This window comes from Balaenoptera physalus (assembly GCF_965194825.1).
Source record: "Balaenoptera physalus genome assembly, chromosome: 1".
Taxonomy (NCBI): Eukaryota; Metazoa; Chordata; class Mammalia; order Artiodactyla; family Balaenopteridae; genus Balaenoptera; species Balaenoptera physalus.
Window position 1 is genome coordinate 31,836,312 of NC_138882.1, and position 25,605 is coordinate 31,861,916.

General features: G+C 36.6%; 1 protein-coding gene across 7 annotated transcripts in view; it reads left to right on the forward strand.

Annotated features, from left to right (window-relative positions):
* The window catches only part of RGS7 (regulator of G protein signaling 7), a 552,379-nt gene that overhangs the window by 359,766 nt on the left and 167,008 nt on the right, over positions 1-25,605 (forward strand). For 5 of the 7 annotated variants that reach the window (XM_082470546.1, XM_082470549.1, XM_082470547.1 and 2 more), the window contains exon 4: positions 6,452-6,502. The exons of the other annotated variants lie outside the window; for them this stretch is intronic. In XM_082470546.1, the coding sequence (XP_082326672.1) occupies positions 6,452-6,502 (51 nt within the window). The remainder of the gene's footprint in view (positions 1-6,451; positions 6,503-25,605) is intronic. 7 annotated transcript variants of the gene reach the window in all.

Here is a 25,605-nt window from a genome sequence, read left to right on the forward strand (position 1 = left end):
TGGTAGCATCTTTAGGATTCTCTATGTATAGTATCATGTCATCTACAAACAGTGACAGATTTACTTCTTTTCTGATTTGGATTCCTTTTATTTCTTTTTCTTCTCTGATGGCTGTGGCTAAAACTTCCAAAACTATGTTGAATAATAGTGGTGAGAGTGGGCAACCTTGTCTTGTTCCTGATCTTAGTGGAAATGGTTTCAGTTTTTCACCATTGAGGGCAATGTTGGCTGTGGGTTTGTCATATATGGCCTTTATTATGTTGAGGAAAGTTCCCTCTATGCCTACTTTCTGCAGGGCTTTTATCATAAATGGGTGTTGAATTTTGTCGAAAGCTTTCTCTGCATCTATTGAGATGATCATATGGTTTTTCTCCTTCAATTTGTTAATATGGTGTATCACGTTGATTGATTTGCATATATTGAAGAATTCTTGCATTCCTGGAATAAACCCCACTTGATCATGGTGTATGATCCTTTTAATGTGCTGTTGGATTCTCTTTGCTAGTATTTTGTTGAGGATTTTTGCATCTATGTTCATCAGTGATATTGGCCTGTAGTTTTCTTTCTTTGTGAAATCTTTGTCTGGTTTTGGTAGCAGGGTGATGGTGGCCTCATAGAATGAGGTGGGGAGTGTTCCTCCCTCTGCAATATTTTAGAAGAGTTTGAGAAAGATAGGTGTTAGCTCTTCTCTAAATGTTTGAAAGAATTCATCTGTGAAGCCGTCTGGTCCTGGGCTTTTGTTTGTTGGAAGATTTTTAATCACAGTTTCAATTTCAGTGTTTGTGATTGGTCTGTTCATATTTTCTATTTCTTCCTGGTTCAGTCTCTGCAGGTTGTGCATTTCTAAGAATCTGTCCATTTCTTCCAGGTTGTCCATTTTATTGGCATAGAGTTGCTTGTAGTAATCTCTCATGATCCTTTGTATTACTGCAGTGTCAGTAGTTATTTCTTCTTTTTCATTTCTAATTCTATTGATTTGAGTCTTCTCGCTTTTTTTCTTGATGATTCTGGCTAATGTTTTATCAATTTTGTTTATCTTCTCAAAGAACCAGCTTTTAGCTTTATTGATCTTTGCTATTGTTTCCTTCATTTCTTTTTCTTTTATTTCTGATCTGATCTTTATGATTTCTTTCCTTCTGCTAACTTTGGGGTTTTTTTGTTCTTCTCTTGCTAATTGCTTTAGGTTCAAGGTTAGGTTGTTTATTTGAGATGTTTCCTGTTTCTTGAGGTAGGCTTGTATTGCTATAAACTTCCCTCTTAGAACTGCTTTTGCTGCATCCCACAGGTTTTGGGTCGTCTTGTCTCCACTGTCATTTGTTTCTAGGTATTTTTTGATTTCCCGTTTGATTTCTTCAGTGATCACTTCACTATTAAGTAGTGTATTGTGTAGCCTCCATGTGTTTGTATGTTTTACAGATCTTTTCCTGTAATTGATATCTAGTCTCATAGCATTGTGGTCGGAAAAGATACTTGATACGATTTCAATTTTCTTAAATTTACCAAGGCTTGATTTGTGACCCAGGATATGATCTATCCTGGAGAATATTCCATGAGCACTTGAGAAAAATGTGTATTCTGTTGTTTTTGGGTGGAATGTCCTATAAATATCAATTAAGTCCATCTTGTTTAATGTATCATTTAAAGCTTGTGTTTCCTTATTTATTTTCATTTTGGATGATCTGTTTTTTTGGTGAAAGTGGGGTGTTGAAGTCCCCTACTATGATTGTGTTACTGTCAATTTCCCCTTTTATGGCTAGTAGTATTTGCCTTATCTATTGAGGTGCTCCTATGTTGGGTGCATAAATATTTACAATTGTTATATCTTCTTCTTGGATCAATCCCTTGATCATTATATAGTGTCCTTCTTTGTCTCTTATAATAGTCTTTATTTTAAAGTCTATTTTGTCTGATATGAGAATTGCTACTCCAGCTTTCTTTTGATTTCCATTTGCATGGAATATCTTTTTCCATCCCTTCACTTTCAGTCTGTGTGTGTCCCTAGGTCTGAAGTGGGTCTCTTGTAGACAGCATACATACGGGTCTTGTTTTTGTATCCATTCAGCCAGTCTGTGTCTTTTGGTGGGAGCACTTAATCCATTTACATTTAAGGTAATTATCGATATGTATGTTCCTATTCCCATTTTCTTAAATGTTTTGGGTTTGTTATTGAAGGTGTTTTCCTTCTCTTGTGTTTCTTGCCTAGAGAAGTTCCTTTCGCATTTGTTGTAAAGCTGGTTTGGTGGTGCTGAACTCTCTCAGCTTTTGCTTGCCTGTAAAGGTTTTAATTTCTCCATCAATTCTGAATGACATCTTTGTTGGGTAGAGTAATCTTGGTTGTAGGTTTTTCTCCTTCATCACTTTAAATATGTCCTGCCCCTCCCTTCTGGCTTGCAGAGTTTCTGCTGAAAGATCAGCTGTTAACCTTATGGGGATTCCCTTGTGTGTTATTTGTTGTTTTTCCCTTGCTGCTTTTAATATGTTTTCTTTATATTTAATTTTTGATAGTTTGATTAATATGTGTCTTGGTTTCTTGGATTTATCCTGTATGGGACTCTCTGTGCTTCCAGGACTTGATTAACTATTTCCTTTCCCATATTAGGGAAGTTTTCAACTATAATCTCTTCAAATATTTTCTCAGTCCCTTTCTTTTTCTCTTCTTCTTCTGGGACCCCTGTAATTCGAATGTTGGTGCATTAATGTTGTCCCAGAGGTCTCTGAGACTGTCCTCAGTTCTTTTCATTCTTTTTTCTTTATTCTGCTTTGCAGTAGTTATTTCCACTACTTTATCTTCCAGGTCGCTTATCCGTTCTTCTGCCTCAGTTATTCTGCTATTGATCCCTTCTAGAGTATTTTTAATTTCATTTATTGTGTTGTACACAACATTTTGCTTGGTTCCTCTTTAGTTCTTCTACGTCCTTGTTAAATGTTTCTTGCATTTTGTCTATTCTATTTCCAAGATTTTGGATCATCTTTACTATCATTATTCTGAATTCTTTTTCAGGTAGACTGCCTATTTCCTCTTCATTTGGTAGGTCTGGTGTGTTTTTACCTTGCTCCTTCATCTGCTGTGTGTTTTTCTATCTTCTTATTTTGCTTATCGTACTGTGTTTGGGGTCGCCTTTTCGCAGGCTGCAGGTTCATAGTTCCCGTTGTTTTTGGTATCTATCCCCAGTGGCTAAGGTTGGTTCAGTGGGTTGTGTAGGCTTCCTGGTTGAGGAGACTAGTGCCTGTGTTCTGGTGGATGAGGCTGGATCTTGTCTTTCTGGTGGCAGATCCACGTCTGGTGGTGTGTTTTGGGGTGTCTGTGGCCTTATTATGATTTTAGGCAGCCTCTCTGCTAATGGATGGGGCTGTGTTCCTGTCTTGCTAGTTGTTTGGCATAGGGTTCCAGCACTGTAGCTTGCTGGTCATTGAGTGAAGCTGGGTCTTGGTGTTGAGATGGAGATCTCTGGGAGATTTTCGCCATTTGGTATTACGTGGAGCTGGGAGGTCTCTTGTGGACCAGTGTCCTGAAGTTGGCTCTCCCACCTCAGAGGCACAGCCCTGACGCCTGGCTGGAGCACCAAGAGCCTTTCATCCACATGGCTCAAAATAAAACGGAGAAAAAATAGAAAGAAAGAAAGAAAGAGGATAAAATAAAATAAAATAAAGATAAAATAAAATAAAGTTATTAAAATAAAAAAATTATTAAGAAAAAAAAATTTGTTAAGTCAAAAAAAAAAAAAACGGACAGACAGAACCCTAGGACAAATGGTGAAAGCAAAGCTATACAGACAAAATCTCACACAGAAGCATACACATACACACTCACAAAAAGAGGAAAAGGGGAAAAAATAATATACCTTGCTCCCAAAGTCCGCCTCCTCAATTTGGGATGATTCATTGCCTATTCAGGTATTCCACAGATTCAGGGTACATCAAGTTGATTGTGGAGCTTTAATCCGCTGCTTCTGAGGCTGCTGGGAGAAATTTCCCTTTCTCTTCTTTGTTCGTACAGCTCCCGGGGTTCAGCTTTGGATTTGGACCCGCCTCTGCGTGTAGGTTGCCTGAGGGCATCTGTTCTTCGCTCAGACAGGACGGGGTTAAAGGAGCAGCTGCTTCAGGGGCTCTGGCTCACTCAGGCCAGGGGGAGGGAGGGGTACAGATGTGGGGCGAGCCTGCAGCGGCAGAGGCCCATGTGACGTTGCACCAGCCCGAGGCGCGCCGTGTGTTCGCCCAGGGAAGTTGTCCCTGGATCATGGGACCCTGGCAGTGGCGGACTGCACAGGCTCCTGGGAGGGGTGGTGTGGATAGTGACCTGTGCTCACACACAGGCTTCTTGGTGGCTGCAGGAGCAGCCTTAGCGTCTCATGCCCGTCTCTGGGGTCCGCGCTGATAGCCGCAGCTCGCGCCCGTCTCTGGAGCTTGTTTAGGTGACGCTCTGAATCCCCTCTCCTCGCGCACCAGGAGACAAAGAGCCAAGAAAAAGTCTCTTGCCTGTTTGGCAGCTCCAGACCTTTTCCCGGACTCCCTCCTGGCTAGCCGTGGTGCACTAGCCCCCTTCAGGCTGTGTTCACGCAGCCAACCCCAGTCCTCTCCCTGGGATCTGACCAAAGCCCGAACCTCAGCTCCCAGCCCCCGCCTGCCCCAGTGGTTGAGCAGACAAGCCTCTCGGGCTGGCGAGTGCTGGTCTGCACTGATCCTCTGTGTGGGAGTCTCTCCGCTTTGCCCTCCACACCCCTGTTGCTGCGCTCTCCTCCGTGGCTCTGAAGCTTCCCCCCTCCACCCCCCACAGTCTGCACCCTCGAAGGGGCTTCCTAGTGTGTGGAAACCTTTCCTCCTTCATAGCTCCCTCCCACTGGTGCAGGTCCCGTCCCTATTCTTTTGTCTCTGTTATTTCTTTTTTCTTTTGCCCTACCCAGGTACGTGGGGAGTTTCTTGCCTTTTGGGAGGTCTGACATCTTTTGCCAGCGTTCAGTGGGTGTTCTATAGGAGCAGTTCCACGTGTAGATATATTTCTGATGTATCTGTGGGGAGGAAGGTGATCTCTGCATCTTACTCTTCTGCCATCTTCTCCTCCGCTCCACATCTGTGTTCTTATGAATGGTTTCCCCTCCTTCCTTCCCTCAGAGCTTCCTTTAGGATCTAGGTGAATCCATCCTCTCAAATGCATTTAAATCAACAGTAGTTGTAAAGGAACAGTTATAAAAGAATACAAGTTACATTCAATACTTGAAGTTAATATTTTTAAAATGCATGCATATTGAAATCGATGTTGGGTGTAACTGTTTTCATAAGTTTTAGGACATTATTGTCAAGCTTGATGATCAAGTTTATTTTGAAATTAATTTTGAACTATTCTGCTTTAAGCAACTAGAATTATTTGGTCATTGTTAATATCACTCATTTGCCAGGTCTCAGGTGGGTAAGCTACAGCTGTATCCAGTCTCCAAGAGAGGTAGAAATGGAATCTCGTTTCACACAAAATTTCATTCATGCAGCCCTGATACAGCTTACTAAGTATATGTAACTATTTACATTACATATTTTTTGCAGTTTTATGTAGAAATGAATTATGCTGAAAGCCAAATTAAACAGAAATAAACATCTCAGATAAATCAGCTCCTCTTTCTGAATCTCCCATTTCTGCTCATATTTTCACCATTCCGTTCATTCCTAATGCTCCTGGACTGTAAACTTTGAGTCCTCTTAATGTTCCCACTGGCCAACCCCAGACCTAGTCACAAGGTCCTAGAACAAGTCTAATTTTGTTCTAATTCACTTGTACACTGAACTAGCTCAGGGCCTTATCCTTTCAATCTTGGATCACAACCCAGTAGAAATGTTGGCTGCCCTGCTTTCCTTTTGACCAGCCTACGGCTCTCCACACACATTGCCAAAGGTGATGGTCAAGGGAAGTTCTGTTGTGTAAATGAATCTTGAGTGTCTTGAAAATAGCAGAAAGACCTTTCAGTCAAAGAAAATAGTATTATAAAGACACAGTACTATAACAACACAAATTTGTTGCCAAAAACTGACAACCAGTTTGGGTTGGCTTGAGAGTAGATACAGGGACTGGATGCGGAAAACCAGAAATGAGACAGGTATCATCTTATAAAGTATTGGTTATGCCATGCTAAGAATTGTGCTTGAAACATAGTGGGCCCCCAATAAACATTCATTAAATGAATAAATCAATGAATCACTTTATCCACTACTAGTATATTAAATCTTTATGTTTAAACATTTCATATTTAATAATTGACAAGTTTGCACCTTGACTCACTGAAGAAAAACAATGTATTCACGCTCTGTTTTCAATACTTCATATGTGGCTGATCTTTAATCGTTATTATAACAATTAGAAACATTCCTACTCTTATGAGTGCTAAATGTTGAGTTCTTAAGGTTAACATATATAAATAGATGTTCATATATATATATATGTGTTTTTCTTTTTCTCTTTTTTCAGGGTCAGACATTGTTCAATGGTTAATAAAGAACTTAACCATAGAAGATCCAGGTAAATAAATAATTTTCCCATCGATAAAAGTATTTTCTTTGTGGTTTTAAGAAATATGTTTTCTCAGGGAACATGACAAACAAGCAAACCTGAAAAATTATAATTACATTTAAATATGTTTTTCCCATTTATACAGATTTTATGGTAGTCAATGTATATTTAACTAAATTTTATTTAATTTACTTTTAAATTTTTTCAATATATAATATCCTATTTTATAACATTTGATTCAGGTGATTAGCGACTGTTAGAATGGATGAGCAGTACACATGTCCATAAATAATTATACATATAATTTATAGCAAGTGATTATGAAATAATGAAATTTCTCTTCTGAAAACACATAGAACTAAATCTCATTAATTTATAATTTTGCCTTAACTCCATTTTTGCTTGAGGTTTGAAAACAGTGTTATTTGTAATTCCAATTTTTTATCATGCCTACATTATGTTTTTAATACCCTTATTGCAGCCATGGACTCATTTATTGTGGTGGACATTTTGTGTATTCTGCAACGCAAACCAATGTCCACAATTTGAGAACAGTTTCTACCAGCGCACTTCTTCATTGCCTAGAGCATACTCTGAATTGTGAGGAATTTAGTGACTTTAAAAATATATCATGTAAGAGCCTTCATGTGTGGCAAATATTTCACATCACTGAAATAAAAATGAGATTATTTTGTTTAGAGAAGATGCTGAAAAAAATCAAAAGAAAATAACATAAAAATTGGGATTACAGTGACAATGACATAATAGAGAAAGATGGCAATACACTAACTACACAGACACTATCCCTTCAATTAAAAAAAAAATTTGATATGGCTTTTACTCCTGCTTCTGGTGATTACCACCTTAGAATGGTTTAGAAATAATAGTACATGGAGATGCAAAGTTTTTATTTTTACTCATTTTGAGCTAACTTTATAAGGCCGTGCCACCAGAAAATATACTTCTAATTCTGTACAAAATGTCTGTGTACATCCCCTGATCACTTGGTATATGATCTTTTAAAATACTTATTCTATCAAGTTAAACAGGAATAAAACAAATAAGTAAAGATGAAGCAGCTACTGCCAGCATCAAATTATTACTAGGTGAAAAAAGGAGATAATTATTGGGAAAGGAAGCCACGGTCTTGACAGTTTTACCTCTCAGCCTCAGCTCAGTGCCATTCCTGACTTTGTAAACTGTAGCACCAGACAAAAGACTCCAGTGCTAAGAAAACACTGGCACAATCACAGAAAACCAGGGAACTACTGATTTGCAAAGAATATCATTTCTAAAATGGTCAAGTAGATACAAAAGAGTATATCTTTTGCAAATTAAGACTGAAAGTGTACTTCAGTAATAGTCTGAGAAGCAGGGAAAATATACAGGTATAATATGCTAGTAAGAAACATTCATTGTTTATAATTTATACAAGAAATATCATTTTAGCTATAATGTATATGAAAAACTGATTTTATTTGCTTGTTCAACAGTTTAAGGAGGTTGTAAAGCTTCATTAGAAGGTATATAAAAAGATAAATTCAATTATATCTGGGAAAGAACATTCATGTTTTTTAGTCATATTTATGACAGGCTGAAAAATTAGTTTTTGGTTGGTTGGTATGGAGTGAAAAATTCTGTGCTGTATTTAAAGAAGCACTGATGATTGTTCTGAAGATATAACAGATTTTGCACACAGAAAATGAATCAATCTGGGAGATGATTCTAGTTAAATATGATCAAGAATGTAGCTGACATCTACTTTGGTGGTTGCATGATTAATTTAATCATACCATTTTAGAACTGCTCATGAAGAGATAAGTAGTTATTATAAAGCTAGGTCTAATTTTAACTTCATAAATTATCTGAAGATATTTAAAAATAAAAGAGAAACCCATGCCAGCCTTCTATGTTGTGCTTATTTGATGGTCAAGTGGTTGTTTGAAGAACTCTAGGGATCATTTGAAGTTCTAGATCAATAATTTGTTGAAAGAGAATTTTGTGGCAAGTTGGAAGAAAAGACTAATGCTTTGGTATGGGAGCAGGTTCTGGTGATCCATTTAGAGATGGGGAGAGGGTTACATGATCTTCAGGGACTTCTGAGGGAAGGGGGTTGCATAATTCAACACCAGTATATATTTACATATACATACCAAATTTTCCTTTTACATTCATTCAACGATGGACAGTTAGGCTGCTTCCATGTCCTGGCTATTGTAAATGATGCTGCAATGAACATTGGGGTGCAAATATCTTTTTGAGTTAGTGTTTTTGTTTCCTTTTGATAAATTCCCACAAGGGGAATTGCTGAATCATATGGTAGTTCTATTTTTAATTTTTTGAGGAACTTCCATAATGTTTTTCATAGTGTCTGCATCAGTTAACACCAACAGTGCACAATGGTTTCCTTTTCTCCACAACCTTGCCAACATTTGTTATTTATTATCTTTTTGCTAATAGCCATTCTGACAGGTGTGAGGTGATATCTCATTGTGTTTTTGATTTACATTTCCATGATGATTGGTGATGTTGAGCATCTTTTTCAAGTACCTGTTGTGGACATCTGTATGTCTTCTTGGAAAAATGACTACTCAGATCATCTGCCCATTTTTAATCAGATTTTTTGTTATTGAATTCTTTATATATTTTGAATATTAACACTTACCAGATATATGATTTGCAAATGTCTTCTCCCATTCAGTAGGTTGCCTTTTCATTTTGATGATGGTTTCCTTCACTGTGCAAAAGATTTTTAGTTTGATCTAGTCCCATTTGTTTCTTTTTGCTTTTGTGTCCCTTTCCTTTGGGGTCAGATCCACCAAAACTTCACTGAGATCTATGTCAGTGAGTTTACCACCTATGTTTTCTTCTAGGAATTTTATGATTTCTGGTCTTACACTCAAGTCTTTAATCCATTTTGAATTAGTTTTTATGTATGCTATAAGATAGTGATCTAGTTTTGCTCTTTCACATGTGGCTGTCTAGTTTCTCCAACACCATTTTTGACATTTCATGACACCAAGATAATGTCATTTCTTTCTTTTATGTTTTTGGCTCCTTGGTAGTAAATTAATTGACCATATATTTGTGGGTTTATTTATGGACTGTCAATTCTGTTCCATTTATCTGTGTGTCTGTTTTTGTGTCAATACCATACTGTTTTGATTAATATAGCTTTGTAGTATAGTTTGAAATCAGGACGCTCGACACCTCAGGTTTTGTTCATTGTTCTCAAGCTTGTTTTTGCTATTTGGGATCCTTTGTGGTTCCATACAAATTTTAGAATTATTTGTTCTAGTTCTACAAAATATGTCTTTGGAATTTTGATAGGGATTTCATTGAATCTGTAGATTGCTTTGGCTATTAGGGGCATTTTAACAATATTAATTCTTCCAATTCATGAGCATGGAATATCTTTCCATTTATTTGTGTCTTCAGTTTCTTTCCTCAGTGTTTTATAGTTCTCAGTGTACAGGTATTTCACTTCCTTGGTTAAATTTATTCCTACGTATTTTAATCTTTTTGATACAATTGAAAATGGGATTCTTTTCTTCATTTATCTTTCTGATAGTTTGTTAGTAGTGTATAGAAACACAACAGATTTCTGTATATTAATTCTTTATCCTGAAACTTTACAGAATTCATTTATTAGTTCTAATAGTTTTTTGGTGTAGTCTTAGGATTTTCTATATATAGTATCATGTAAACTGAAAACAGTGACAGTTTTACTTCTTCCTATCCAATTTGGATACCTTTTATTTATTTTTCTTGCCTAACTGCTGTGGCTAGGACTTCAGTACAATGTTGAATAAAAGTGGCAAGAGTAGACATCCTTGTCTTGTTCCTGATCTTAGAGGAAAAGTTTTCAGCTTTTCTCTGTTCAGTATGATGTTAATTATGGGTTTGTCATATATGACCTTTATTATGTTGAGGTACATTCCCTCAATACCCCCTTACTTGAGCATTTTTGCATAAATTGATGTTGAATTTTGTCAAATGCTTTTCTGCAACTATCAGGTTGATCATATGATTTTCTATGTTCACCAAGGATTTTGGATTGTAACTTTCTTTCTTGTGATGCCCTTGTCTGATTTTGGTATCAGGGTAATGCCAGCTTTATGAAATGTGTTTGGAAGGTTTCCTTTCTCTTCAATTTTTTGGAAGAATTTAAGAAGGATCGATATTAAATTTTTGAATGTTTTGTAGATTTCACCAGTAAAATCTACTGGTTGTGGGCTTTTGTTTGTTGGGAGATTTTTAAATTACTGTTTTAATTTCCCTACTAGTAATCAGTCTATTAAGATTTTCTATTTCTTCATGATTCAGTCTTAGAAGATTGTATATTTCTAAAAATGTATCCATTTCTTCTAGACTGTCCAATTTGTTCACATATACTTGTTTGTAGCAGTCCTTATGATTCTTTATTTTTCTGTGGTATCAGTTTTAAATTCTCCTTTTTAATCTCTGATTTTATTTGTTTGAGTCCTCTCTCTTTTTTTCTTGGTTAGTCTAGCTACTTTGTCGATTTTATCTTTTAAAAAAACCAGCTCCTTCTTTCATTGGTGTTTTCTATGTTTTTTTTATCTCTACTTCATTTATTTCCACTCTGATCTTTATTATTTCATGTATTCTACTAATTTTATCTTTGTTCTTTTTATAGTTCCTTTAGGTGTAAAGTCAGATTGTTTATTTGAGTTATTATTGTTATGAGGTAGGAGTGTATTGCTATGAAATTCTCTCTTTGAACTGATTTTCTGCATCCCATAGACTTCGCTATGTCATATTTATGTTCTCATTTCTCTTCAGGTATTTTTTTTCTTCTTTTGATTTCTTTGATTATCCATTGATACTTTGGTATCAATTTTATTTAATTAGATTTAATTATAGATTTTATTTAATCTCCATTTTTTATGTTTTTTCTCTTTATTTCCTTGTGATTGTTTTCTAGTTTCATACAATTATGGTAAAAGAAAATACTTGACATAATTTCAATCTTCTTGAATTACTTGAGACTTGCTTTGCAATCTAACATGTGATCTATCCTGGATATTGTTCCATATGCACTTGAGAAGAATATGTATTCTGCTGCTTTGAGATGAAACATATGTATCACACTGTTTCATTATTTTGTCTAGATGATCTATGCATTGATTTAAGTAGGGTGTTAAAGTCTCCTACTATTGTTGTATTGCTTTCAATTTTTCAACTTAAGTCCATTAATATTTGCCTTATATATCTTGGTGCTCCTCTGTTGGGTTCATATATGTTTATAAACGTTATATCTTCTTGCTGAATTGACCTCTTTATCATTATGTAATGTTCTTCTTTGTCGTGTATTATAGTTTTTGTTTAAAGCCTATTTTGTCTGATATGAGTATAGCTACTCTTTCTTTCTTTTCATTTCCATATGCATGGAATATCTTTTTCCATCCCTTCACTGTAAGTCCATGTGTGTCCTTTCTTCTGAAGTGAGTCTCTTGTAGGCAACATATAGATGGGTCTTGCATTTTAATCCATTCATCTAGTCTGTGTCTTTTGATTATTGAATTTAGTCCATTTACATGTGAAGTAAGTAGTGATAATCATATATTTTGCCATTTTGTTTATTGTTTACTGGCTGTTCTTATAGTTACTCTCAGTTCTTCTCTTTTCCTCTTTATCTCTTCCCTTGTGTTTTGTTGATTTTCTTTAGTATTATGTTGAGATTCTTTTTCTCATTTTCTTTTGTGTATTTACTACAAGTTTTTTTCTTATGGTTATTATGAGGTTCACATATGACAGCCTGTTTAAATGGTAGACTTAAGTTGGTAGCAACTTAAATGTGAACACATTCCAAACCTTTATCTTTTTACTCCTCCACTCCCCTACACTGGGCAAACGTTTTACTCATGATAACACATTTTACATTATTTATTTTATACATCCTTTAATTAATTATTATAATTTTAGTTATTTTTACTTGTCTTTTAACCACTATGCTTGCTTTATAAATGCTTGATCCACTTCCTGTAGTATATATTTATCTTTACTGGTGAAATTTTTACTTTCATATGTTTCTTATTATTAATTAGTGCCTTTTCTTTTCACCTTAAATAAGTCTTTATAATATTTCTTGTAGGGATGGTTTAGTGGTGATGAACTCCTTTTGCTTTTGTCTATCTGGGAAAATCTTGACCTCTTTTTCAATTCTGCATGATATTCTTGGTTGGAAGTATTTTCCCTTAAGCACTCTGAATATGTCATCCACCCCCTTCTGGCCTGTAGTTTCTGCTGAAAAATCTGTGATAGCCTTATGTGGTTTCTTTTCATATGTAACAAGTTGTTATTCTCTTGCTGCTTTTAGGATACTCTTTTTATCCTTAAACTTTACAGTTTTAATTATAATGTGTCTTGATGTGTGTCTCTTTGAGTTCATCTTATTTGGAACTCTCTGGGCTTCCTGGACCTGGATGTCTATTTCTTTTCCCAGATTGGGGAAGTTTTCAGCTACTGTTTCTTCAAATAATTTTTCTGGCTCTTTCTCTCTTCTCATTCTAGGACCTCTATAATGCATATATTTCATTTGATGTTGTTCCAAAGTTCTATTAAGATTTCTTCACTTTTTAAAATTCTTTTTTCATTTTTCTACTCTTGTCTGTGTTAGTTCCATTGTTTTGTCTTTCAGCTCACCAAATCATTCTTCTACATCATGCAGTCTGCTGTTGAACACACCTAGTGTATTTTTAGTTATGTCATAACTTCTATTTGGTACTTTTTAATATTTTCTGTCTCTTTGTTGAACTTCTCACTGTGTTTATTCATTCTGCTCCCAGGTGTAGTGAGCATCATTATGACCATTATTTTCAGGTCTTTATCAGGTAGATTGCTTATCTCCATTTCATTTAATTCTTTTTCTGAAGTTTTATCTTGCTCTTTCAATTGGGACATACTCCTCTATCTCCTTATTTTGCCTAGTTCTCTTTGTTTGTTTCTATGTAATAGGTATATCAGCTATCTCTCCCAGTCTTGAAGGAGTGGCCTTATTTGGGTGATGTCTCCTGGGACTCAGAAGCACAATTCTGCCTGGCCAATAGATCCAGGAGTTCAAGGGGTCTCCCCTATGTGTGCTGCATGCACCCTACTGTTGTGGTGGAATCCTGGCTGCTGTGTGGCACTGGTGGATGAGTCTGGATCCCAGGTTAACTGCTGGGAGCAGCTGCCAAAGGGCACTGGTAGATGGGGCTATTGCTAATCCACCAGGGCTCTTAGTGAGGCATGCCCACTGGTGCTAACAGATGGACAATTCCAAAATGGCACCCTCTAGTGCCAGTATTAGCAAGGTAACCTGCAATCACATAAATGGCTCAAATCAGTGATTCATTTCCAGGGGTGTATTCCATGTGGTTTCTGTCTCTCTGGCAGATGCTTCAAGGTTAGTAAGTGGGTATCCTATACCTATGATCCATGTACTTTTTTTTAAATTGAAGTATAGTTGATTTACAGTGTTGAGTTAGTTCCAGGTATACAGCAAAGTGATTCAGTTATATATATATATATATATATATATATATATGTATATATATATATATATATATATATATACACACACATATATATATATATATATATATATATACACATATATTCTTCTGCAGATTCGTTTTCATTATAGATTATTACAAGATATCAAATATAGTTCCCTGTGCTATACAGTAGGTCCTTGTTGTTTATCAATTTTATATATAGTAGTGTGCATCTGTTAATCCCAAACACCTAATTTATCCATTCCTCCCCCTGCCTTTCCCCTTTGGTACCATAAGTTTATTTTCTATGTCTGTGAGTCTTTTTCTGTTTTGTAAATAAGTTCATTTGTATCATTTTTTTAGATTCCATGTATAAGTGATATCCTATGATATTTGTCTTTCTCTGTCTGACTTATTGGGATAATCTCTAGTTCCATCCAAGTTACTGCAAATGACATTATTTTATTCATTTTCATGACTAATATTCCATTGTATAAATACCACCTCTTCTTTATCCATTTATTTATCTGTCAATGGACACTTAGGTTGCTCCATGTCTTGGCTGTTGTAAATAGTACTTCTATGAACATTAGAGTGCTTGTATCTTTTCAAATTAGAGTTTTCATCTTTTCTGGATATATCCCCAGAAGTCGGATTGCTGGATCATATGGTAACTCTATTTTTAGTTATTTTAAGGAACCTCTATACTGTTCTCCATAGTGGATGCACCAGTTTACATTCCCCCAAAGAGTGTAGGAGGATTCCCTTATCTCCAACCCCCCTCTAGCATTTGTAGACTTTTGATGTTGGTCATTGTGACTGGTGTGAGGTAGTTCTGATCATTGTAGTTTGATCATCATTGTAGGTTTGATTTGCATTTCTCTAGTAACTAGAGATGTTGAGCATCTTTACATGTGCCTGCTGGACATCTGTGTGTCTTCTTTAGAGAAATGCCTATTTAGGTCTTCTGCCCATTTTTTGATTGTTCTATTTTTTAATATTGAGCTATATGAGCTATTTGTGTATTTTGGAAATTAATCCCTTGCCAGTTGCATCATTTACAGATATTTTCTCCCATTCCACAGGTTGTCTTTTCATTTTGTGTATGGTTTCTTTGCTGTGCAAAAGCTTTTAAGTTTAATTAGATTCCATTTGTTTATTTTTGCTTTTATTTCCATTACTCGAGGAGATGGATCAAAAAAAAATATTGCTGCTTTATGTCAAAGAGTGTTCTGTGTTTTCCTCCAGGAATTTTATAGTATCCAAACTTACATTTAGGTCTTTAATCCATTTTTAGTTTATTTTTGTATATGGTATTAGATAATGTTATAATTTCATTCTTTTACATCTAGCTTCCCAGTTTTCCTGGCACCACTTATTCAAGAGACTTTTTTCCATTGTTTGTTCTTGCCTCCTTTTTCATAGATTAATTGACCATAGCTGCATGGGTTTATTTCTGGGCTTTCTATCCTGTTCCATTGATCTGTGTGTCTGTTTTTGTGTCAGTACCATACTCGTGAATACTGTAGCTTTATAGTAGATTCTGAAGTCAGGGAACATGATTCCTCCATTTCCATTCTGCTTTCTCAAGATTTTTGGCTATCTGAGGTCTTTTGTGTTTCCATACAAATTTTAAAATTATTTTTCTAGTTCTGTGAAAAATCCCATTGGTAACTTGATAGGGATTGCCTTGAATTTGTAGATTGCCTTGGGTAGTATGGTCATTTTAGCAATATCGATTCTCCCACTCCAAGAATACCACCATATATCATTCCACCTGTTTGTGTTGTCTTCAGTTTCTTTCATCAGCATCTTCTAGTTTTCAGAGTACAAGTCTTTTTCCTCCTTAGGTAGGTTTATTCCTATGTATTTTATTCTTTTGGATGTGATGATAAATGGGATTGTTTCCCTAATTTCTCTCTCTCATATTTCATTGTTGGTGTATAGAAATGGAAGAGATTTCTGTATATTGATTTTGTATCCTGCAACTTTATTGAATTCATTGATGAGCTCTAGTAGTTTTGGTGGCATCTTTAGGCTTTTCAACGTATAGTATCATGTCATCTGCAAACAGTGACAGTTTAACTTCTTCCTTTCAAATTTGGATTCCTTTTATTTCTTTTTCTTGTCTGCTTGCTGTGGCTAGGACTTCCAAAATTATGTTGAGTAAAAGTGGCAGAAGCAGGCATCCTTGTCTTGTACCTGACCTTAGAAGAAATGCTTTCAGATTTTCACCATTGAGTATGATGTTAGGTGTGGGTTGTCATATGTGGCCTTTATTATGTTGAGGTGCATTCCTTCTATGCCCACTTTCTGGAGAGATTTTATCATAGATGCTGTTGAATTTTGTCAGAAGCTTTTTCTGCAGCTATAGAGATGATCATACAGTTTTTATTCTTCAATTTGTTAATGTGATGTATCTCATTGACTGATTTGCAGTTATTGAAAAATCCTTACATCTTTGGTATAAATCCCACTTGTTCATGTTGTATGACCATTTTAATATATTGTTGGATTGAGTTTGCTAGTATTTTGTTGAGGATTTTTGCATCTATGTTCGTCAGTGATATTGGCCTGTAATTTTCCTTTTTCTGCAATATCTTTGTCTGGTTTTGCTATCAGGGTTATGGTGGCTTCATAGAATGAGTTTGGAAGTGTTGTCTCCTCTGCAATTTTTTTGGAATACTTTCATAAGGATAGGTGTTAACTCTTCTTTAAATGTTTTGTAGAATTCACCTGTGAAGCCATCCAGTCCTGGACTTTTGTTTGTTGAAAATTTTTAAATTACTGATTAAATTTTAGTACTGGTAATTCGTCAGTTAATATTTTCTATTTCTTCCTGGTTCAGTCTTGAGAGATTGTTCCTTTTTAAGAATTTGTCCATTTCTTCTTGGTTGTCCATTTTATTGCCATATAGCTGCTCATAGTAGTCTCATGATCCTTTGTATTTCTGTGGTGTCACTTGTAACTTCTTTTTTATTTCTGAGTTTATTGATTTGCACCCTCTTCTATTTTTTCTTGTTGAGTCTGGCTAAAGGATTATCAATTTTGTTTATCTTGTTAAAGAACCAGCTTTTAGTTTCATTGATCTTTTCTATTGTTTCCTTCATCTCTATTTCATTTATTTCTGCTCTGATCTTTATTTCTTTCCTTCTACTAACTTTGGGTTTTGTTTGTTCTCCTTCCTCCGCTTGCTTTAGGTGTAAGGTTAAGTTGTTTGAGATTTTTCTTGTTACCTGATGTAAGACTGTATTGATCTAAAATTCCCTCTTAGAACTGCCTTTGCTGTGTCCCATAGGTTTTGGATCATCGTGTTTTCGTTTCCATTTGTCTCTAGGTATTTTTTGATTTCCTCTTTGATTTCTCCAGTGATTCCTTGGTTGGTTGGTAGCACATTGTTTAGCCTCCACACGTTTGTGTTTTCTGCCTTTTTTTCCTTGTGGTTGATTTTTAGTCTCATAGCATTTTGGTCAGAAAATATGATTGCTATAATTTCAATTTTCTTAGATTTTCCAAGGCTTGTTTTGTGGCCTAGGATTTAATCTACTCTAGAGAATGTTCCATGTGCACTTGAAAACAATGTGTATTCTCTGCTTTTGGGTGGAAATCTCCCTATATATAAATTAAGTTCATTTGGTCTAATGTGTCATTTACAGCCTGTATTTCCTTATTGATTTTCCACCTGGATTTCCAGTCCATTGTTGTAAGTGGGGTGTTAAAGTCCCCTAAAACAATAAGCTTTACCGTTGATTTATCCTTTTATGTCTGTTAATTTTTGCCTTATATGTTGAGATGTTCCTATGTTGGGTGCATATATATTTACAATTTTTATATCTCCTTCTTGAATTGATCACTTGATCATTATATAGTGTCCTTCTTTGTCTCTTGTAACAGTCTTTATTTTAAAGTCTATTTTATTCAAAATAAGTATTGCTACTCTGGCTTTCTTTTCATTTCCATTTGCGTGGAATAACTTTTTCCATATCCTCACTTTCAGTCTGTATGTATCTCTAGTTCTGAAGTAAGTCTCTTGGAGGCAGCATATATATGGGTCTTTTTTTATTCATTCAATCACTTTATGTCTTTTGATTGGAACATTTATTTCATTTACATTTATGGTAATTATTGGGATTCCCTCCCCCTTTTTTTTCTTCTCTTGTGATGTGATGACTATCTTAGTGTTATGTTTGGATTCATTTTTCTTTTTTGTGTATATTTCTGTTATAGATTTTTTGGTTTGCAGTTACTGTGAGGTTTTTGTATAGCAGTCTCCCTCTCTCTCCCTCCCTCTCTCTCTCTCTCTCTCTTTCTATATATATATATATATATATATGTGTGTGTGTGTGTGTGTGTGTGTATATACATATATTATATTATATATATATGAATTATTGTTTTAAGTTGCTGATCTCTTAATTTCAAATGCATTTTTAAAAGCCTGCGTTTGTACTCTCTTCCCCTCACGATTTGTTTTTGATATCATATTTTACCTCTAATTGTTTTCTGTATCCCTTAACTGCTTATTGTGGTTACAGATGATTTTACTACTTTCATCTGTTAACCTCCCTACTAGTTTTGTTTGTGGATGGTTTATTACTTTTCCTGTATGTTTGCCTTTGTCAGTGAGCTCTTTCATTTTGTAATTTTATTGTTTCTAGTTGTGGCCTTTTCTTTTTCACCTAAAGAAGTTCCTTTAACATTTGTTGTAATGCCAGTTTGGTGGTGCTGAATTCTTTTAGCTTCTGCTTGTTTGTAATGCTTTGATTTCTACCTCAAATCTGAATGAGGGCCTTGCTTGGTAGAGTATTCTTGGTTATAGGTTTTTTCCTTTCACCACGTTAAATATATCATGCCACTCCCTCCTGGCCTGCAGAGCTTCTGTTGAAAAATCAGCACATAGCTTTATGTGAGTTCACTATTATGTTATTTGTTGCTTTTCTCTTTTTACCTTTAATATTCTCTCTTTATCTTTAATTTTTGTCATTTTGATTACAATGTGTCTTTGTGTGTTCCTTTTTGGATGAATTCTGTATGGGACTCTCTGCACTTCCTGTACTTGGGTGACTGTTTCCTTTCCCATGTTGGGGAGGTTTTCAGCTATTATCTCTTCAAATGTTTTCTAGTACCCTTTCTCTCTTCTCCCTCTGAGACCCCTATAATGTGAATATAAGTGTGCTTGATGTTGTCCCAGAGGTCTCTTAAACTGTCCTTGTTTGTTTTCACTCTTAATTCTTTTTTTCTGTTCAATGGCAGTGATTTCAACTACTTTGTCTTCCAGGTTACTGATCTGTGCTTCTATATCATTTAGTCTACTATTGATTCCTTCTAGCATATTTTTCATTTCAGTTATTGTATTCTTCATCTCTGTTTGGCTGTTCTTTAAATTTTATAACTCTTTGTTAAAAATTCTGACTCCTTGCTCTGTGCATCCATTCTCCTCCCTAGTTTTTTGCTCAACTTTGCGATCATGACTCTCAACTCTTTCTCAGGTAGATTGCCTATCTTCACTTCACTTAGTTCTTCTGGGGTTTTATCTTGTTCCTTTGTCTGGAACATATTCCTCTGCTGCCTCATTTTGTCTAAGTCGCTATTTGTATTTTTAGGTATTTTAGGTTATTTCTGTTTCTCAACCTTGGAGAAGTGGCCTTCTCTAGGAGACGTCCTATGTGTCCCAGCAGTGCACTTCCCTCTTGTCACCCCAGCTGTATGCTCTAGGGCTTCCCCCAAAGAGGGCTGCGTGGGTTCTTCTGTTGTGGTGGTCTGACTTATATGGGTGGTCTGGTAGGATTTACTGGCCCCTAGTCCAGTTGGTTGGAAGGTCCTACCTTGTGTGGATGTTGCTGGCTGCTGTTTAATGGGGCCTTGTCATGAGGCGGCTGGTTGCAGAACCCTAAGGCACCCCGGGGCTAGTGCTGGCTCACTGGTGGGTGGAGTCTAGGTCGTGCAGGAGCTGTTGCCCACACACTGGCATGTGAAGCCAGATCCTGGGGTTAGTGCAGGACTACTGGCAGTCAGAGTTGTTTCTTGGAGCCTGGCTGCATGGGCCGTGGATCCCAGAGCTCGTTTTAGATTGTTGGTGAGGGAAGGCTAGTTCCTGACACAGTTATGTATGTGGTGCAAGGTGTCCTGAAAATTGTGTTGGCCTACTAGTGGGCAGGGCCAGGGCCCAGCTGGCCACAGTGTAGGGTCTGGTTTGCTGTTGGCAGTCTTATTCCACAGGCTGTGGGATCATTGTTTTCCTGGTTCTGGCATCTGCCCCCTTGTGAGTGAGGCTGATCTAGAGGCTAGTGCAAGCTTCCTGGAGGGCAGGGCCGGTGCCTACTCACTGTTGTGTGGAGGTGGGTCTTGGCCCTCTGGTGGGCAGGGCTGTGTCTAGGCGCATGTCTAGAGGTGACTCTGGGCTCAGGAAGTCTTTAGGCAGGCTGTCTGCTGATGGGTCCATACCAGGTTAGTTGTTTGGCCTGAGGCATCCCAGCACTGGAGCCTACAGGGTTTGGGTGGGGCCAGGTCTTGGTGCTAATGATCCAGCAATGTTCACCTATTTGGATGTTTCTCAATATGCCTGCCACTAGTGTCTTTGTTCCCAAGATTCCCCACTGCTCCAAGAGACTCTCCGAGTCCAGAAGGTAAGTCTGGCCCAGGCTCCTACCAAATTACTGCTTTTGCCCTTGGTCCCGGTGTGGGTGGGATTTTGTGTGCTCCCTTTTAAGACTGAAGTCTCTATTTCCCCTAGTCATGTGGGGCTCTGTAATTAAGCCCTGCTGGCCTTCAGAGCCAAATACTGTGTGGTCTCTTCTTCTTGGTTCTGGAACCCCAGGCTGGGGAGTCTCATGTGAGGTTTAGTACTGTCACTCCCGTGGGAGAGCCTCAACAATATAATTATTCTACAGTTTGTGGGTCTCCCCCCTCCCTGGAGGATATGGGATTTAATTATATCGTGAGTCCACCCCTCCTACCTATATCATTGTGGTTCCTTCTTTATGTCTTAGTTGTAGAAGATCTTTTCTGGTAGGTTCCAGTGTTCTTCATTGATGGTTGTTCTGCAGATAGTTGTGATTTTGTTGTGCTCATGAGAGGAGTGAGCTCAGGGTCTTTCTAGTCCGCTGTCTTGGCCAATCTCCGTGTGTACTTTTTGTTCTGTTCTTTTTGTGCTGGTTTTGGGTTGAATGAGTCTGTACATAAGATGTTTAAGAGCAGGTTTTATGCCCCCTGCATAAAACCTGTGTTTTATGTAGTTTTATGTAGCTTTCCTGGGCATATTCCCCATTGGTTTTCAAAGCTAAGCATTTGGGGGGCTTGTCTCTTCTGTGCAGGATCAAAGGGTTAGAGTGCCTGATGTGTAACTTGAATCCCTTTCTCCTCAGGGAGAAATTCCATACCTTTGTGATCCCTCCTAATTGTGGATTGCTGTGACTGAGGTGTGGGTTTTTCCCTGACAAGCCAGTATCTCTGCCTTTTCTTCCTGTCTTGAAGCTCTCCTTTTCCCTTTGTTGAGGAGGTTCTGTTCATTCAGTTTTCAGGTCCTTTTCCAAAAGAATTATTTCATATGTAGTTGTAGCTTTGTTGTGTCCATGGGAGGATGTGAGTTCAGGGTCTTCAATACTGCCATCTTGAACCCACCTTTCTCTGAATGTTTCTTATAGGCATATTCCTAGTTATTTTATTTTGTGTAACTATTATATGTGGGTTCTCCCTTCCATTATATTTACTAACTGATTATTGTTTGTACATATGAAAATTATTAATTTATATATGCTAATTGTATATATCACTGTATTACTAAATTTTACTTTTGTTAATATTTTTGTATTTGTAATTTATTTTAAAACTAGAATACTTCTTCCAGCAGTTTTTCAGGATTATATGTGGTTGCGGTTGAGTACCTGAGCCCTTGCGTATGTGACAGTAACTTTTGTTGCCTATGTGTGTGCTGACAACATGGCTAGATATAGAGTACATGAGATAAACTTTCATTTTTAAAACACGGTAGATATTAATTCGTTGCTGTTATGCATTCAATACGCTGTTTCTCCCCTGCCAGTATTCTTACCATAATGTCTTCCCTCTCTTTGAAATTCAAAATATAGGTACACAGTTCCTAATTGTTTATACTTTTCATTTTTTTTGGTGTATTTATATTATGTGCTGAATCATTTAAGTTGATTAGGTTTTCTTAAGATGAAGAAAATTGTTTTTTCCTTTTCTCTTATTAAACTTCATATTTTTCATTTTTAAAATGTGACTACTATTTTGTGCTTTTCTAAGAATTGAAATATATACATATAAGTAAATTAAGCAGTTAATACTGCATCTAGTTGCTCAGAAGATGTTAACAATTATGGTTAGTTTTATATTCATTGTTGTTATATCTAATTATTTTCCTGTTTATTTGTTCTGGTTTATTTTTTTGAAACATATACTGGTATATTTCACTCCATTCTATACTGCAATTTTTTTCATTATTTTCCTAGTTTTTCACCTTTCTTCTCCATCTAGGTTAACTTATTAAGTTTGTACATTACATGATTTCTTTTAATTTTCTTCACTGGCAATTCAGCTCTTTATTGCTGCTAATAGAAAATAAATATATTATGGTACTTTAAATTTTTATTATTTTTCTTATTTTCTCCAGTTCTTTATTTTTACCTGCAAGTTCCCCTCTAATCACAGTGTGCTGTCTTATTAGTTATCTTTTATCTCTTCTTATATTACATCAGTGCCATTCAGTTTTTACATTATAATTGCACATAGAAAATACTGTCATAATTTTACTTCTTGTCATTTTATGTCTTAGAAATATTTGTGGGTTTGTTTTTTGAATTGGTTTCCTATTTATTCTCCTCAAACATAAAATATTCTACGTAGCACTGACATTTAGTTATTAATAGGGTTGATGGATTGTCCTTAGAAAACTCAGTGCCATAGTTTCCCTTTTTTTCAGCTGGAGCTTCAGTGCTGGTAACATTAATTTGCCTTAATAGGTTAGCTTTCTATTGATAGACTGAGTCATGTGGTGAAGGAGCTGGGACTGTGGAAACCCTTATATCAGGACTTCATCCTGATATTTTAACTGTCTCTGAGTGTGATGAACCCATTTCACTGGGTTACATTCTCTCCCTATATTCTGCTTTGTCAATTGCCCAGCTGCCTGCAAGCTGTGGCCTTTCCAGATTTCTGTGGTATTTGTTCTCCACTGTGGTAGAGAAAAGCAGTCCAAAAATTTTACTGTTGTTATAGCCCCACTTCGGCTGCTTTTGGGTGCTCTTGATCTACTTGAATGAACAGGATCCAAAATAGTGTGCTCTGTTCCCTTCTGTGTTCTGCCCTTCCCGTGCAGATTTTGGGGTTTTATTAGTGATCTTCCAAAGTCTTCTCAGTGCTGTGGTGCTTTCTTAGGAGGTGTTGCAATCTGGTCCAATATATATTATATTCTTAGACTTTGGGGGTGTATGTTTTGCCACCCTTCCCTAATTTTTAATGCTGATGCAGGTTTCTATTTGTGTAGTTTTTTGCTGCTGAGTTGATAGTTATAAACTTTGCTTATGTTGCCATGGTGCTGGAAGTTAATGATTTTATTAATACTTTTCAACTCTATTTCTTAGAACATAGAATATATATGCAAATGAAAAGCACAGAATAAATTGCATTAGCCTTAGAGTTAGAGCTTAGCTGACAGACTAAATGAAATGGTACTTTGATTTCATAGAAAGAGAAATTGATAGGGTAGGAGTGTGAGAGGAAGAATTTAGCCCTTGGTGAACATCTTTTCTCACTGGCATCCATTGGAAAGCATATTGTACACTACCAATGTCTTCAGTTGGTGATTCACTCAGTTGCTTGCATGTTGTTTCTTATTCCCATTGACAAGGTCTCTTCCTTTCTTTGACAATATTTGCTTTACCAGGCTTAGTTTGGGATCACAAGAAGTGATCCTGCCTCAAACTGGGAAAGTGTGTTGTGCTTCCTAAGGCCCTGTGGCATATTTCTGTTTTCCTGCCAGCTGCATGAGAATAATTCTGCTACTGTCCTACCATTCTGAAGTATGGGGTTCTTTGAGTTGTCTGAGGTCCTCTCTACCTGGACAAACCATACAGTCCTTGCAGTATGATCCTTCTGTGTCACCAGGTCTCTATTTAGGAAAAGAAACAGGTGGTCTCTGCTCTTAGGTAAAGGTATTAACCTTGTGCTTGTTCATTTCCCCATTGTTTGAAATAGTATTCTGTCATATCAATTGGCTTTTGCTGTGTAACAAACCACCCCAAAATTTAGTGGCTTAGAATAAACAGCTATTTTATTTAGCTCATGATTCTGTGGATTGGCTGGGCCAGAGTTGACTTGGTTGATTCCTGCTGGACTTTCTGAGGGACTGTAGCTAGCTGGTGGATGGATGATCTAGGATTTTGGGCATATTTGGTATTTGGTAGGCGGTCAGCCAGGTGCATCTCATTCTCTCATCCTTCAACCTGCTAGCACTGGCTTTTTACCATGGTGTTTTCCAAATACAACACAAGCTTCTGCTAGTGTCACATTTTCTATTGCTTCATTTGCCAAAGCAAGTGCCATGCAAGAACAGAGCCAGTGTAGGAAGGTACAACCAAAAACATGGATGCAGAAGGGTGCAAGCAAATTAGGTCAATTACTACAAAAATCTTCCACATCTGTATTTCTTCTGCCTTTCAGGTCTGCCCTCCTATGGTATGTCCTACTAGCTTTTGACTTGGAGTTGCAAAATTCATCCTCCAGAACCTGTTCATTTTTTCTTAGTAAATATGCTTTATGTCCAATATCATATCATACTAATTGTAGATGTGATTTGAGTGAATTTATCAAAGACAAAGCTTTGATGAAGTTTGCATCCTTCACAAAATGATTGACAGACATCAATAACTTCTTGATATCACCCTGCTCATTTGTGATCCTTGCTGCCTCTCCCTGGAAGGGTCACTCTTACCAAACTCTTGAAGTGATAGTGACCAAGGTGAGTAGTACCTCAGACTAATGAGTAGCTAGGATTTGACATGAGTCTCACTCTGACCCGTGGATATCAAAGAACATTAAATATTTCTATGTTCCCTGAGTGGCACCCTGCTTGCTCTACCTTTCTCCTTCTCTTTGTCAGCCCATACTTCTTGAGATCCCAGTATTCCTTGAGAGGCATCCTGGAATTGAAGATGGGTAATGGGCTTTGCAGACATGCTTGAGTTTGAATCTCTATCTGTACTTACTGTCTATGGGGCATTGGGCAAGTTACTTAATTTCTCTCTTTTTTTTTTTTCTTTTCTTCTTCTTCAGTAAGATGCTTTTATTACAATGTTTTGTGAAGCTCAAATGAGTCAACATGCAAGTGTGCCAAAATCCTGATTTTATTTTTAAATAGTCCAGATTCTTTTAAAACTCTGAACATTTGCAAGCACATTTAACTAAATTGAATTCTTTAAAAACGTATGCAATGTTTATACTAGCCTTCAAACACAACCTATTCCTTCTCACCATCATTCAGCTCCCATTGGCTTTCCTTTACAATGAATATTTTCTGAGCATATTTACATTTGATAGCACTCAATTTGTTGCTTAATTTTATTATCTTTTATTTTTTATTTTACATGTTGG